This window comes from Megalopta genalis, chromosome 12 (assembly GCF_051020955.1).
Source record: "Megalopta genalis isolate 19385.01 chromosome 12, iyMegGena1_principal, whole genome shotgun sequence".
NCBI classification, from domain to species: domain Eukaryota; kingdom Metazoa; phylum Arthropoda; class Insecta; order Hymenoptera; family Halictidae; genus Megalopta; species Megalopta genalis.
Genome location: NC_135024.1, coordinates 733,259 through 745,694, shown reverse-complemented (window position 1 = coordinate 745,694; position 12,436 = coordinate 733,259). Strand labels below are relative to the sequence as shown.

Here is a 12,436-nt window from a genome sequence, read left to right as displayed (position 1 = left end):
GGCATTATTTCAAGATATCAAATATTAATCAGTTACAAATCAATGTGTAATTCGATTATATAAATTTCTTTTAGACGAATTTAACTAAAATAATGCATATTTATATTTTTATTTAATTATAAAACGATTTCTTTTATCGACCAATTTTAAATTGAACAAAGCATGGGCATTATTTCAAGATATCAAATATTAATCAGTTACAAATCAATGTGTAATTCGATTATATAAATTTCTCTTAGGCGAATTTATCTAAAATAATGCATATTTATATTTTTATTTAATTATGAAACGATTTCTTTTATCCACCAATTTTAAATTGAACGAAACATCGGCATTATTTCAAGACATCAAATATTAATAAGTTACAAATCAATGTGTAATTCGATTATATAAATTTCTTTTAGACGAATTTAACTAAACTAATGCATATTTATATTTTTATTTAATTATAAAACGATTTCTTTTATCCACCAATTTTAAATTGAACGAAACATCGGCATTATTTCAAGACATCAAATATTAACCAGTTACAAATCAATGTGTGATTCGATTATATAAATTTCTTTTAGACGAATTTAACCACAATAATACATATTTATATTTTTATTTAATTATAAAACGATTTCTTTTATCGACCAATTTTAAATTGAACGAAGCATCGGCATTATTTCAAGACATCAAATATTAACCAGTTGCAAATAAAAAGAAATTATATAAAATATATAACAATACAATATAATTATATAAAATAAAATCAAGCACAAATTACGCGACATCTCACTCAAAAAAAAATAAAAGAAAATGGACCGAGACACCGCTTTCGAAATAAACGGTCCAAATATTCGGCCGTTCGACGCGCGAGCAAAAACATCGTACGTCTTACTTCGCAGTGGCCCCACCTAATTATCTTGATTCTACCGAGCGCGGTCATTATTTAATTCCGACCCTTAATGCGAGCCGAAGCAATGACCGTAGTTTCTAAGAGAATCAATTTAGGGTAGGACCGTTTGCCCACGGGCTTACGTAACGTCCCTTTTGAAACGAGCGTCTCGAAAGCAACGACGATAACTCTCGTTTCTCTCCCCGAGGCAACAAGTTCCTTCCGCGACGATAAACAAAGCTCGGGAGCTTCGCCTTGCCCCCCGGAGGGCAACGGCAAAGGGCGAGAGGAGGGGGGATGGAGGGCTGGCGGAAGAGTACAGTGGCGAAACGGAAAAGAAAGCAGCACGGAAATTATCGGCATCAATCCTTTCCGTCCAACTTTCCCGGCCGATCCTTCTCGCCGGCACCGCCATTATCGTTTCTCCGAGCCCCGTAAATTCCATTTTCGCAGACTTGAAGAAGCAGTTCGAGTCGCCGCCGTACTCGGTGTCGGTGGAGGCGGGCCAGAGCACCGAACTCAGGTGTCTGCCGCCGGTGGGTGTACCGTCGCCCAGGGTCTACTGGCTGAGGAACAACGTGCCGGTCGACACCGAGTCCGACACCCTTTTAGTGTCGAGCGAGGGACACCTTCTCGTTGGCCAGGCGAAGCTCAGCCACCAGGCGAATTACACCTGCGTGGCGGAGAACATCGCCGCGAAGAGACTCAGCGAGCCCGTCAGTCTCACGGTTTATGGTAAGAACTTTCCCTTACACCCTCGCGCGCCCCTTCGGCCGCTTAAGGACACCTTGGCTGCCGTTTCTACACTTCGGAGCTGTCCCAGGACTAGAACCGCGTCTTCGCTTCCGGCGTTCAGGAATTAATTTTGCGGCAGCGAGCGAACCTGGCTCGCCGAAATTTGGCAACTTTATTTGCGCGTGTTCGAAGCGGAGTTACAAATTTTTGGAAGAGATTTTATTGATAATTGCGAGAGTTGTTTGCGTACACGGAGATCGTGTGCAGCAGGTCGATGCGAAGACGCTGGCCGAGACAGTCATCTTTAAAGATTTTTTTCTCGACGACTGTGCTATATTTTTCGAAAAAGGTTTCGGCGTTTTGAAAGGCTTGCTTCGGAGAGTATCTCGTAATTTTTTTACGCGGGAATGTTCGTTGGTTACAAAGCTACGGCCGAAGATTCTGCCGAAAGCACTCTGAAATCGCCCGTCCAGAACGCTCGTTCAAACTGGAAAATTCCGGCACGGGTCAAAATACTGAATAAATAAACGAAGCGACCCTCTCAGAAATTGATTAGACGGCCCAGCTAATGCATCAATTACCGGCGGACTGCGATACACTTCGGGTCCAGACGGTGTCCTCCTCCTCCCCGCATTAGATTAGAGGAAAAGAATCTCCAGGGTGAGATAGCTCAATTGATTACGCTCCGGCCGATAGCAGTCGCCAAGGAAACGAAAGCATCCCCAATCCCAAGTGTCCACGGTCCGACAGACCCTTTTGCTCTCTCTCCGGCTGTCCGTCTGATCCCTGAAAGTGGCTCGGTCGAAATCAAAGGAGAGATCTCCCCAATGGATCCTGTTGCAGTTCTAATACACTTGCGCGACTAATGAAAAATTGCATTGTTGGAAAACTCGAGTACGATTTTACCGAAGGTGTGTCCCTTCTGGTCTCTTTGTGGGACAAGGCTCTAGGAAAAACCTTTCAACGGTTTAATTAACATTGTGAACTGTTAACCCTTGCCACCGATAGTCCCTGGTTCGGATTGCGTTGATTAACAGTGAACCTATCGAGATCTAAAAGCGTCTAACGCTTTAAAAAATGGCAAGACTAGAATTTATCTCTTCGTCATTTTTATTGTAATTATTTATTTATTATAAAAGCTTGAATGAAAGGATTTAGTGAATCGTTCCTTAACCAGTTAACTGTTGAAATGTCTCTTTGAAGTGCAAGTTACTGTAATTATATCGTATTTAATTTTCTTCAGATTTTGTTTATTAAATAAGTACTCTTATAAAATATACAATTTAACTCTTGTCATTGCAACCGGCAGTAAAGTCGAGCTTGAGCCATCGTTGTAGTTCATAAAATTTTCGGGGTGATGAGGGTTAATCCTTTGCACTCGAAGGCATTTTAACTCTGAATTAAAAATAGTTTTTCTGACTTGCAGTATTTCCATTTTGTAAGACTTAAGTGCATTATATACAATATATATGAAATTGATTTTTATGACTACTGCGACAATTGCACTTTTAACAGTTTATAAATTATTTTTGAAATGTTATGTAACAATTTTAAGCAACGAGTCGGAGCCACCAGTCGAGTGCAAAGGGTTAATAAGGAATATCGAAGTACAGTAAATTGTCCCTAATTTTCCTACAGCTTGTAAACAAGAATAGACAATTTGGGAAAAGAAGATACGAGTCTTGCACCTCGTTTTTATAATTGTCGGCAACTATAAAAATGAACCGCGAAGCTGAAGAAATATCCGGGAGAATTTACTGTATATATTCTTCTTAACCACTAAGCTGTTTTCAATAGCACAAACTAGTGCTATTTTTGTACGACGAGCATACTCGTCGAGAACAGCTGACTGGGAAAAGAAAGAGCCTTCAAAAATTTCAACAGTTAAAAAATTGAAAACGCGAAAACGGTCATTTTAACCTTGACAGTGTAAGTTTCACGTTAATAAACAGAAAATATAAGAACAGTCTTAGGATTTCCTGTTCTAAATAGCTAAGTAACAAAGGTACACCGAAGTACAGTAAATTCTCCCTAATTGACGCTCAGATTGTGCAGGAAAATGGACAATTTGAGAAGAGAAGATACGATTATTCGAGCCTTGCGGCTCGTTTTTATAAACACAGATTATCAGTAACTATAAAAACGAGATGCAAGGCTCGAATAATCGCATCTGCTCTTCCCAAATTATCTATCTTTGTATAAAATCAGAGCGTCTCTCAATTAGGGAAAATTTACTGTACTATAATTTCTCTCTAATTCGCGCTCAGATTGCGCACAAAAATAGACAATTTGGGAAGAGGAAATGCAATTGTTCGAACCCTGCGGTTTTCATTTTTATAGTCGCCGATTGTCAGCAACTATAAAAAGCGAGCTGCAAGGCTCGAATAATTGCATCTCCTCTTCCCAAATTATCCATCTTTGTGTAAAATCAGTGCGTCAATTAGGGAGAATTTACTGTACTATAATTTCTCTCTAATTCGCGCTCGGATTGCGCACAAAAATAGACAATTTGAGAAGAGAGGAGATACGATCATTCGACCCGTTGCGGCCCGTTTTATTCGACAATCGGTAACCATAATAAACGAGGTGCAAAGCTCTAAAAATTGCATCTTCTCTTCCCAAATCATCCATTTTTGTGCACAATCTGAGCGTCAGTATTTATTACTATATTTCCGGCAACACTGTGCGTATCCGAAAGCTAACAGAAAGCATTCCACAGTGAACGGCGGATGGTCCTCGTGGTCAGCCTGGTCAGAATGTCACTCGAGATGCGCGAAGGGCGGCCAGAAGCGTACTCGGACCTGCACGAACCCTCTGCCGATGAACGGGGGCCAGTCTTGCCTGGGCCCGACGCAGCAGAAGATGGACTGCAGCACGAACTGTCCCGGTAAGTCCACCGGCGGTGTTCGTTACCCGTGGCGAAATGAGATTTTCAAGGAAGCATCACGCTTCGTTAACGTCACCGCGCGCCGTTAGGTTCCGCGGATCGGCGTTTCTTGCTAGTTCTGCTTCCTTGTCTATTCCTCGGCCAGGTTTTCCGCCGCGCCGGCCCGCGAGAGAGAAAGAGAGCGAACGAGAGAGCGAGAGGAGAGAGAGAGAGAGAGCGGCGGATCGTCGTTCGGTACGTGGGTCGCTCAGACGACAGCCAAGCAGGTTCTGTGCCACGGCAAACCAATATTACCGATGCCGAAGAGCGGAGAGCCGCTCGTTTGATTTACGAGCTTCCCTCTTTCCCTCTCACGGTCGTCTCGGCTATCTGTTGCGCGACCGTTCCGCTCCCCCGTCGGCCCGCGTCGGCCCGCGTCAAGCCGCGCCGCGTCCTCTGTTTGCCTCCGTCGCCACCGCACTCTTAAATTGTATTCACCTTTCGAAAACGTTTGCGACATTCCGAAGACACCTGCGGCAGCAGCCCCCGAGAGAGTCGTGCGGAGTGTATTGAAACGCTCGCTCGTCTCGTCTCGTCTCGTCTCGTCGGGGCCAACGTCCATCGACAGCCGCGTTCTCGCTCGACGATCCGACGGCTGCGGCAGCGGCGGCGACGGCGGAGGCGACACTTGAAATATTAACCCCTCGTCTGCTGACGAGTCACACCACGGGAATTCTGATGCAGACGATCGACGCATCGCCGGAATGCTACCGGCCGTGTTTTCCAAGATCCGTTTCGAAACGGACCGCGTCGTTTTCTTAGGCGAGGAGGAGCTCTCTCTCGAGAGAGAAGTTCTTCGGTCTAAGCCGCCTTTCGGATTTTTTTCGGAGCTGTCGGGATATTGTCTCGCGGCGACGTTTCGTTGGTTTGTTCTGTAGTGTTTGAAGTACATTGTGTATTTTTTTCGAGACGAAATAGCTGAAATTGTACGAGCCGCAGTTTGCGCGATGCGAGGCCTGGTTGGCTGTTTTTAACGCTGGATTTACGGAACGCGGCAAATTGACGGGTCACTGATTTGTTGATTTACGATTGTTCGGATCGTAAAGATACTTTTTCGAGCTTCTTTGTTTAATATGTATGTTGCAGCAAACATTACACTGGTAATAATGCACGTTTCAAAATAAGAATAAATGTCAGATTGTTACTTTTATATACTAATAGATATACTAATACTAATAGAAATACTTATTATGTAATTTATATTAATTATATTAATATTTATTATATTAATACTTATTTATATACTAATAGAAAACAGCTGATTTTAGCGTTTCGTAAATCCACTGTTAAGGAAAGTACAGTAAATTTTCCTTCCCAATTTTCCATAACCTTGTAAACAAAAATAGACAATTTCGGAAAAGAGATGCAATTAAAACGAACTGCAAGGCTCGAATAATAGTATCTCCTTCTCCCAAACTGCCCATTTTCGTTTGCAAGCTGAAGGAAAATTAGGAAGAATTTACTGCATTTCACTGGCTCTCGCGGTGCTAGCAGCTCGCGTGAAAAGGATTACTTAGCATTAGTGCAGTATTTGTATTTAAAGCTACAATACTCTTTTAACAAAAATTCTATCAACTCTATTTAGAGTGAAAGTTATTCATGGCTAGAACAGTCGAACGAACTCGGCTGGAATCGATAGTAGATGGACGGATGATAGTCGCGGGTTTCGTGCTCGCTCTGGAAAAAATCGTGGCCAGCGTCGCAGACGAGGGGTTGTTGATGTCTAGGCAATAATGTGTCACGCTTTCTATATCTCACCAACTAATTGTTCGCTTTCGTTAACGCACCTACGTGTCTTTTCTGTCTAACGCTTACTTTGGAACAGCCGGCGCGTTGGAGGAGTTCACCAACACTTTAGGTAAGTCCGCACATGCGATTCGCAAACGAGATGTAATCGGTTCGGGTCGTGGAAAGACCGTTCGAAAAACGTCCGAATTTCGTCCCCTCGAATTCTATCGGCTTCAGTCGCTGCCTGTTCCTTCCATCGAGAAACTTGTTCGGCGATTACAGTAATTTCTCCCAGAAATTCTCGGAGGTCGGAATTGAGACCGGCAGATCCGAGAATATTATTAGTATTATTATTATTACTTTATATATTAGTAATATTAATATTATTATTTCATGTATTAGTTATATTAATATTATTATTTTATATATTAGTAATATTAATATTACTATTTCATACAGAATATTAGTAATATTAATATTATTATTTTATATATTAGTAATATTATTAATATAAATACATAGTAATGCTAGAATAAAAACGATGACTTAACTTTTTTATTTCTAATTTTTCGCCACGATTCAAAGGCAATTCGGAGACCATACGACACGATTCGAAGGCAATTCGGAGGCCACATGCGACGATTCGAAGGCAATTCGAAGACCCAAACTGACGATTTTCTGTCGTCTTCCGGGAATTCGCGTCCCATCGCAGTAAATTACACATTCGTAGCACCAGCACAATAAAATTCACAGCAACCCGAAATCCGGCATTTCCGGGAGAAATCGCTGTACTCTTCCAATAATCGCAGAACTCGAAAAAGTCTATATCGCCGCATATCGCATCGAATCGCATCATTCCAAAAGAAAAACTGGAAACCACCCGCGACGGTGTCCGAGGTCTGTCCGCGGCCCGTAGCACGGAGCAAAGTAAGCGACACCGAGCGTAATTTGTAAGTATCACGAGGCAGCATGGTGCCGGGCGCTGTCGTCAGCAGCGAAGATTAAGGCGTACGTACGTTCTCGTGCGGCGTTTTTTCTGCGCGGGAAAACGCGCGCGGCACACGAGTCGATTAAGCGGGGGAAAGAAGCGGCGCGGAGGCCCCGTCCGAATCGAACCCGAACAAGATTCGACGGCGGGGCACGGGGGGCGCCCGCGCGGGCCGCGGGACGAGTTACGAGCCCGTGTCCCGCCGCGCCGTAACTTTTTTACTGTCGCTTCGCGTCGATCGAACTCGGCCTAACGACCACGGACGACTACGAAGAGCAACGTTCGATCCTCCAAGCATCCGTGTTTTTTTCCCCTTTGCTTTCTGTTCTTTGTCTACCCGGACGACACAGTGGTGGACGGTGGATGGTCCAGATGGTCGGCATGGTCGGTGTGTGGGAGCGACTGCACGCACACAAGGAGGAGATCGTGCGACGATCCGCCACCCAGCCACGGCGGCCGACCTTGCCAGGGTAGAGACATCAGCGTGGCGAATTGCACCGGCGGCATGTGCAACAGTAAGTCACGAGGCGAACTCTATTCTCTACTTGTCACGACTTCCTCGGCCGGCTATCCCCCCCGATGCCCGCCTGCCGGCCCCACGTGCTTCCTCCTTTCCGCGGGAAACTTCGTCCCCCGGGTACGCGTTTCAGGCTCTGCCAATCTTGCACCATTTTGTATAATGAATTCTTCCTAATTGAGACTTAGATTGGGCACAAAAGTTGAGAATTTTGGAAGACGAGGTGCGATTGACAGACGGTAATTATAAAAACGGACCGCAACGGGCCGAATAATCGTACCTCCTCTCTTTCCAAATTGTATATTTTTGTGCGCAATCTGAGCGCGAATTAGAGAGAAATTATAGTACAGTAAATTCTGCCTAATTGACGCTCGGATTGGGCATACAAATGGAGAATTTTGGAAGACGAGATGCGATTGACAGACGGTAATTATAAAAACGGGCCGAATAATCTTATCTCCTCTTTTCCCAAATTGTCCATTTTTGTGCGCAAACTGAGCGCAAATTATAGTGCAGTAAATTCTCCCTAATTGACGCTCTGATTTTACACAAAAATGGACAATTTTGGGAGAGCAGATGCGATTATTCGAGCCTTGCAGCTCGCTTTTTATAGTTGCTGACAATCGGTGACTATAAAAATGAAAACCGCAGGGCTCAAATAATTGCATTTCCTCTTCCCAAATTGTCCATTTTTGTGCGCAATCTGAGCTCGAATTAGAGAGAAATTATAGTACAGTAAATTCTCCCTAATTGACGCTCTGATTTTACACAAAAATGGACAATTTGGGAAGAGGAGATACGATTATTCGAGCCTTGCAGCTCGCTTTTTATAGTTGCTGACAATCAGTGACTATAAAAACGAAAGTCGCAGAACTCGAATAATCGTATCTCCTCTTCCCGAATCGTCCATTTTTGGCGCAATCTGAGTGCGAATTAAGGAGAAATTACTCTATATCTCGCGGTTATTTCATGAGATACGGAAGAACTCTTTGTTAGCAACAGTTGTACAGTCGGTACTTTTTCATAGAAAACGTCGAGCTTCGACCAGTCTGTAAAGGGATACATGTTCATAATTAGAACATTGAAGATGACCTTGGAATCTCCTAAAATTATTACCGCTATATTATAGATCTCCGCGAAACTGAAGAACTATTATTTTCATATTAACCCCTTGTCATACCATTTTTTTCACGATTAAAACGAGTAGAAGCTTTCAATTGAAATAATTTTTCAGAAGAAAAAGAAATGTATATTTATAGTGTGCGTTGCCCAGACATAATTCACCTATTTACAAAAATCAACAATTCTAAGTCTTCAAAAATTAATAATTCTGCAGTTTTGAAAATTTCATTGCACGATTCACGCAGCTCCACGAGAAAAATATTGTTCATGTCTTACGTATGACATTCTGTGTAGAATTTCACATTTCAATTCTGAGGACATATATGTCTATCGATTCAACGAAAATTGCCCAGAAATAATTCACCTATTTACAAAAATCAACAATTCTAAGTCTTCAAAAATTAATAATTCTGCGGTTTTGAAAGTTTCATTGCACGATTCACGCAGTTCCACGAAAAAAAAATATCGTTCACATCTTAAGAAACGTCCTCGAGGTGTCAAGCTGAAATATCTTTGGCAACACGCGAGAAAGTATGAATCCCGCGGAACGTATCCAGATTGTCAATCAGAAAGATTCTGAAGATCCGAGAAATCTCGACTGACGCCGATCGAAGCTCGATCGTAGATAAATCATCTTTAGAAACAATATTATCGGAAAGAATATTCGTAGAAGCGTGAAAAGCGTTCGGTATCGCCGTATCCAGGTAGAATTGCAGGCCTTTGAACAAAATCCCATCTGCGCAAATGACTTCGGGACCGTGCAAGAGAAATTTAAATAACGTCTGACGGTGAAAAATAGACGGGAAAAAAGCAAGAGACCGCGTCGGATGGGACGAAGCACGGACGAGGATAATATTCCGTGTCGCGGCTGTGTAGCAGCCAGCAGCAGACTGTTGAAAGCCTCGGAGAACAGGAGAACCAAAGGCGCTTATTTCTTGCATAATAGAATAACTGTATCCCTTTTTTTGCGCGCTACTATATTTCCCGCGCCTGTCGATTGACCGTAAATACAGCTGGCTTTCTCGGCAGAGATAATTGTCGCTCCAGTTATGCCCGGAAGCCCCGGACAATATCAACTGCAGGAGCCCCGGCAATGAAAGCCCGGGTAATCTTATTTCCTGTCGCGCTCAAAGAAATACGATTACGTCTTAACGCGTTCGCTGTCGGGAATATTTCATTTGACCGTCTTAAACCCCATTGTGGATCAATCTCTCGTTCCTCGGAGAAGAAATGAATTGCACGCCGTGATATTCAATTTGCTTCGAGCGTATCCACCGCGCGTCGTACAACTTCCTTCCTTCTCGCGTTCCCGCGATCGCAATTGCGAAACAAAATCGTCGCCGTTGCCGTCGCTGCTGGTCGCCGAGGAAAATTAATAACGCGCGAGAAAGGACCACGGTGACCGAGAGACGGCGGCGAACGGCGCACGATGGTCTGGCGAACCGGCGAACCGCGGGCCAAAAATTGTTTCACCAGCGTCGCTTCGAAGTTTAAGGTTATGGTGCTGCCGGTCGTTCAATTCGTCTCGAGATCAGCTAGAATGTTATATGATATTATGTTATAATATTGTCGAGTCAAGAATATTATATTATATAATAATATAATATAATAATATATAATTATACTAATTATACTATAATAATATAATATAATATTATTATACTAACATTTAAAAGGTCGAGGTATCCTTTTTTACCACATTTTTTTATGAAAAAGAAATTCATTCTGCAAGTTTTTATGTTCTGATCTGTAAAAAAGTGAATATAGTACATTTTTCATAATTTTCCTTCGGCTTGTGAGCAAAAATGGACAATTTGGGAAGAGGAGATATATTATATGTAACAATCATATATATATTGTTCATTTTTGTTTATAAACTGAAGGAGAATTAGGGAGCATTTACTGTGCTGAGCAATTTTTGTTGGAATCCGCGGTCTAGATACATGACACATAGACTAAAATATACCAAGTTGATAACATAGTAACTGTGGATTTTATGCAATCGTGGCAAAAAAAGCAATCAAGTATAAAAGGTTGAAAGCATGTAATTAATAAAATGCTATTGCATTATTCGTAGCTCGTTAAAATAATCAAAGAAGGAAAGGAATGTTTGAGTAGCAATTAATATCCATATCTGGCAATTAATCCGGACAATTTTCATTTCGCATAAAAATTCGCAATCCAATAATAATATGATACAAATTCTTTAAAATTTTCACTAGAGCTGGTCTTCATAAAATTACATCTTATTACTAGACCGTGGATTTTATGCATTCATGACAAGAATAATCAGGTCGATTTTAAAATATTAGACCAATTAAGAGAATTAAAGAGTTGTCATATTTTTTTCATGTAACTAAAATTGTTAAAAATCGAAACAACCGTTTACCTGACAACTGGTTATCGCAATTCACAAATACAGTTTTCATTTTGCATAAATATCCGCAGTGTACTTGTTAACAGATCCTTTTAAGTGAATTAACATTTTAGATTAACAAAGCTCCGGGGGATGGTAAACTCGTTCGAAAAAAACGTCGAAAATCTGAGAGCTGCAAAATTGATTTTTGTCCACGAATCGCCGCACCGCCACAGCACCGTACAACGGTTAAAACCGTGCGCGGGTTCAAGTTGACGAGTTCTCGGACCGGTTCCCATCGCATGGAATCCGAGAATCGCTCCCTTTTACGTGTCAATTACCGTAGCTCACCCACTTAGGCCCTCAATTACATCCACATTTCTAGAGCCCGTTCGTTCTCTTTTTTTCTTCCAGACGGCGGCACGAAAATGGGTGGCGCTCACTTGACCGAGGAAGGTAAGTCAGTCCATCGGCGAACAAAAGCCGCGTTTCTCCCACGGGCTTAATCTCCTTTCGGCTCCATTAACCCTCCCGACGACGGCCGCGGAGGAGACGGCCGTAATATTTGACGCCGTGACAAAAGACGGCGCACCGTTGCTTTAGATCCGCCGTTAAACCGAAAGTAGTACGCCGAACACGCCGGAATATAAAGGGTGTCCCGAAAATGTCTCGCAATCTGGAAATGGGAGGTTCCTGAGGTCATTCGAAGCAACTTTTTCCTTTGCGAAAATGTTCTCCGAGGCCTCGTTTACGAGTTATTAAACGAAAAACACTGACCAATAAGAGGCGAGCTCGGCTGGCGCGCGGCGGCCCAGCAAACGAGTGCACGTAGCCCAGTTCCGCTCATTGGCTCGGCCGTCTCGCGCCAAATGATCTCGTCTCTGATTGGTCACTGTTTTTCGTTAATAACTCGTAAACGAAGCCGCGGATTGCATTTTCGCTAAGGAAAATGTTGCTCGAAATCACCTCAGGAATCCCCTACTTTCGGATTGCGAGACATTTTTGGGACACCCTGTACATACATACATTCATATTTCGGCGTCGTGCCGGTGTGACGACGACGACGACGCTGTAAAGTGATATTAACCGTTCCGTTAATCGTAAACCGTGTCCAGGGTCTGTGGATCATCGGCTTGAGGGTAGTTCATGCGATAGATAATGGAATACTATATCATGCTTAAGTA

The 12,436-nt window shown here is 42.7% G+C and overlaps 1 protein-coding gene and 1 long non-coding RNA gene across 3 annotated transcripts in view; one reads left to right on the top strand and one right to left on the bottom strand.

Moving 5' to 3' along the window:
* The window catches only part of LOC117227893 (netrin receptor UNC5C), a 109,452-nt gene that overhangs the window by 73,995 nt on the left and 23,021 nt on the right, over positions 1-12,436 (top strand). Inside the window, exons 4-8 of one of the 2 annotated variants that reach the window (XM_033483434.2) lie at positions 1,334-1,615; positions 4,335-4,502; positions 6,367-6,399; positions 7,608-7,772; positions 11,667-11,708. In XM_033483434.2, the coding sequence (XP_033339325.1) occupies positions 1,334-1,615; positions 4,335-4,502; positions 6,367-6,399; positions 7,608-7,772; positions 11,667-11,708 (690 nt within the window). The remainder of the gene's footprint in view (positions 1-1,333; positions 1,616-4,334; positions 4,503-6,366; positions 6,400-7,607; positions 7,773-11,666; positions 11,709-12,436) is intronic. The other variant, XM_033483435.2, reaches the window with a different exon arrangement.
* LOC117227894 (uncharacterized) lies at positions 9,855-11,860 on the bottom strand. Its single transcript, XR_004492180.2, has 3 exons — positions 11,594-11,860; positions 10,564-10,643; positions 9,855-10,431 (listed from the first exon to the last, which is right to left on the bottom strand). It is a non-coding gene; the product is annotated as an uncharacterized LOC117227894 (long non-coding RNA).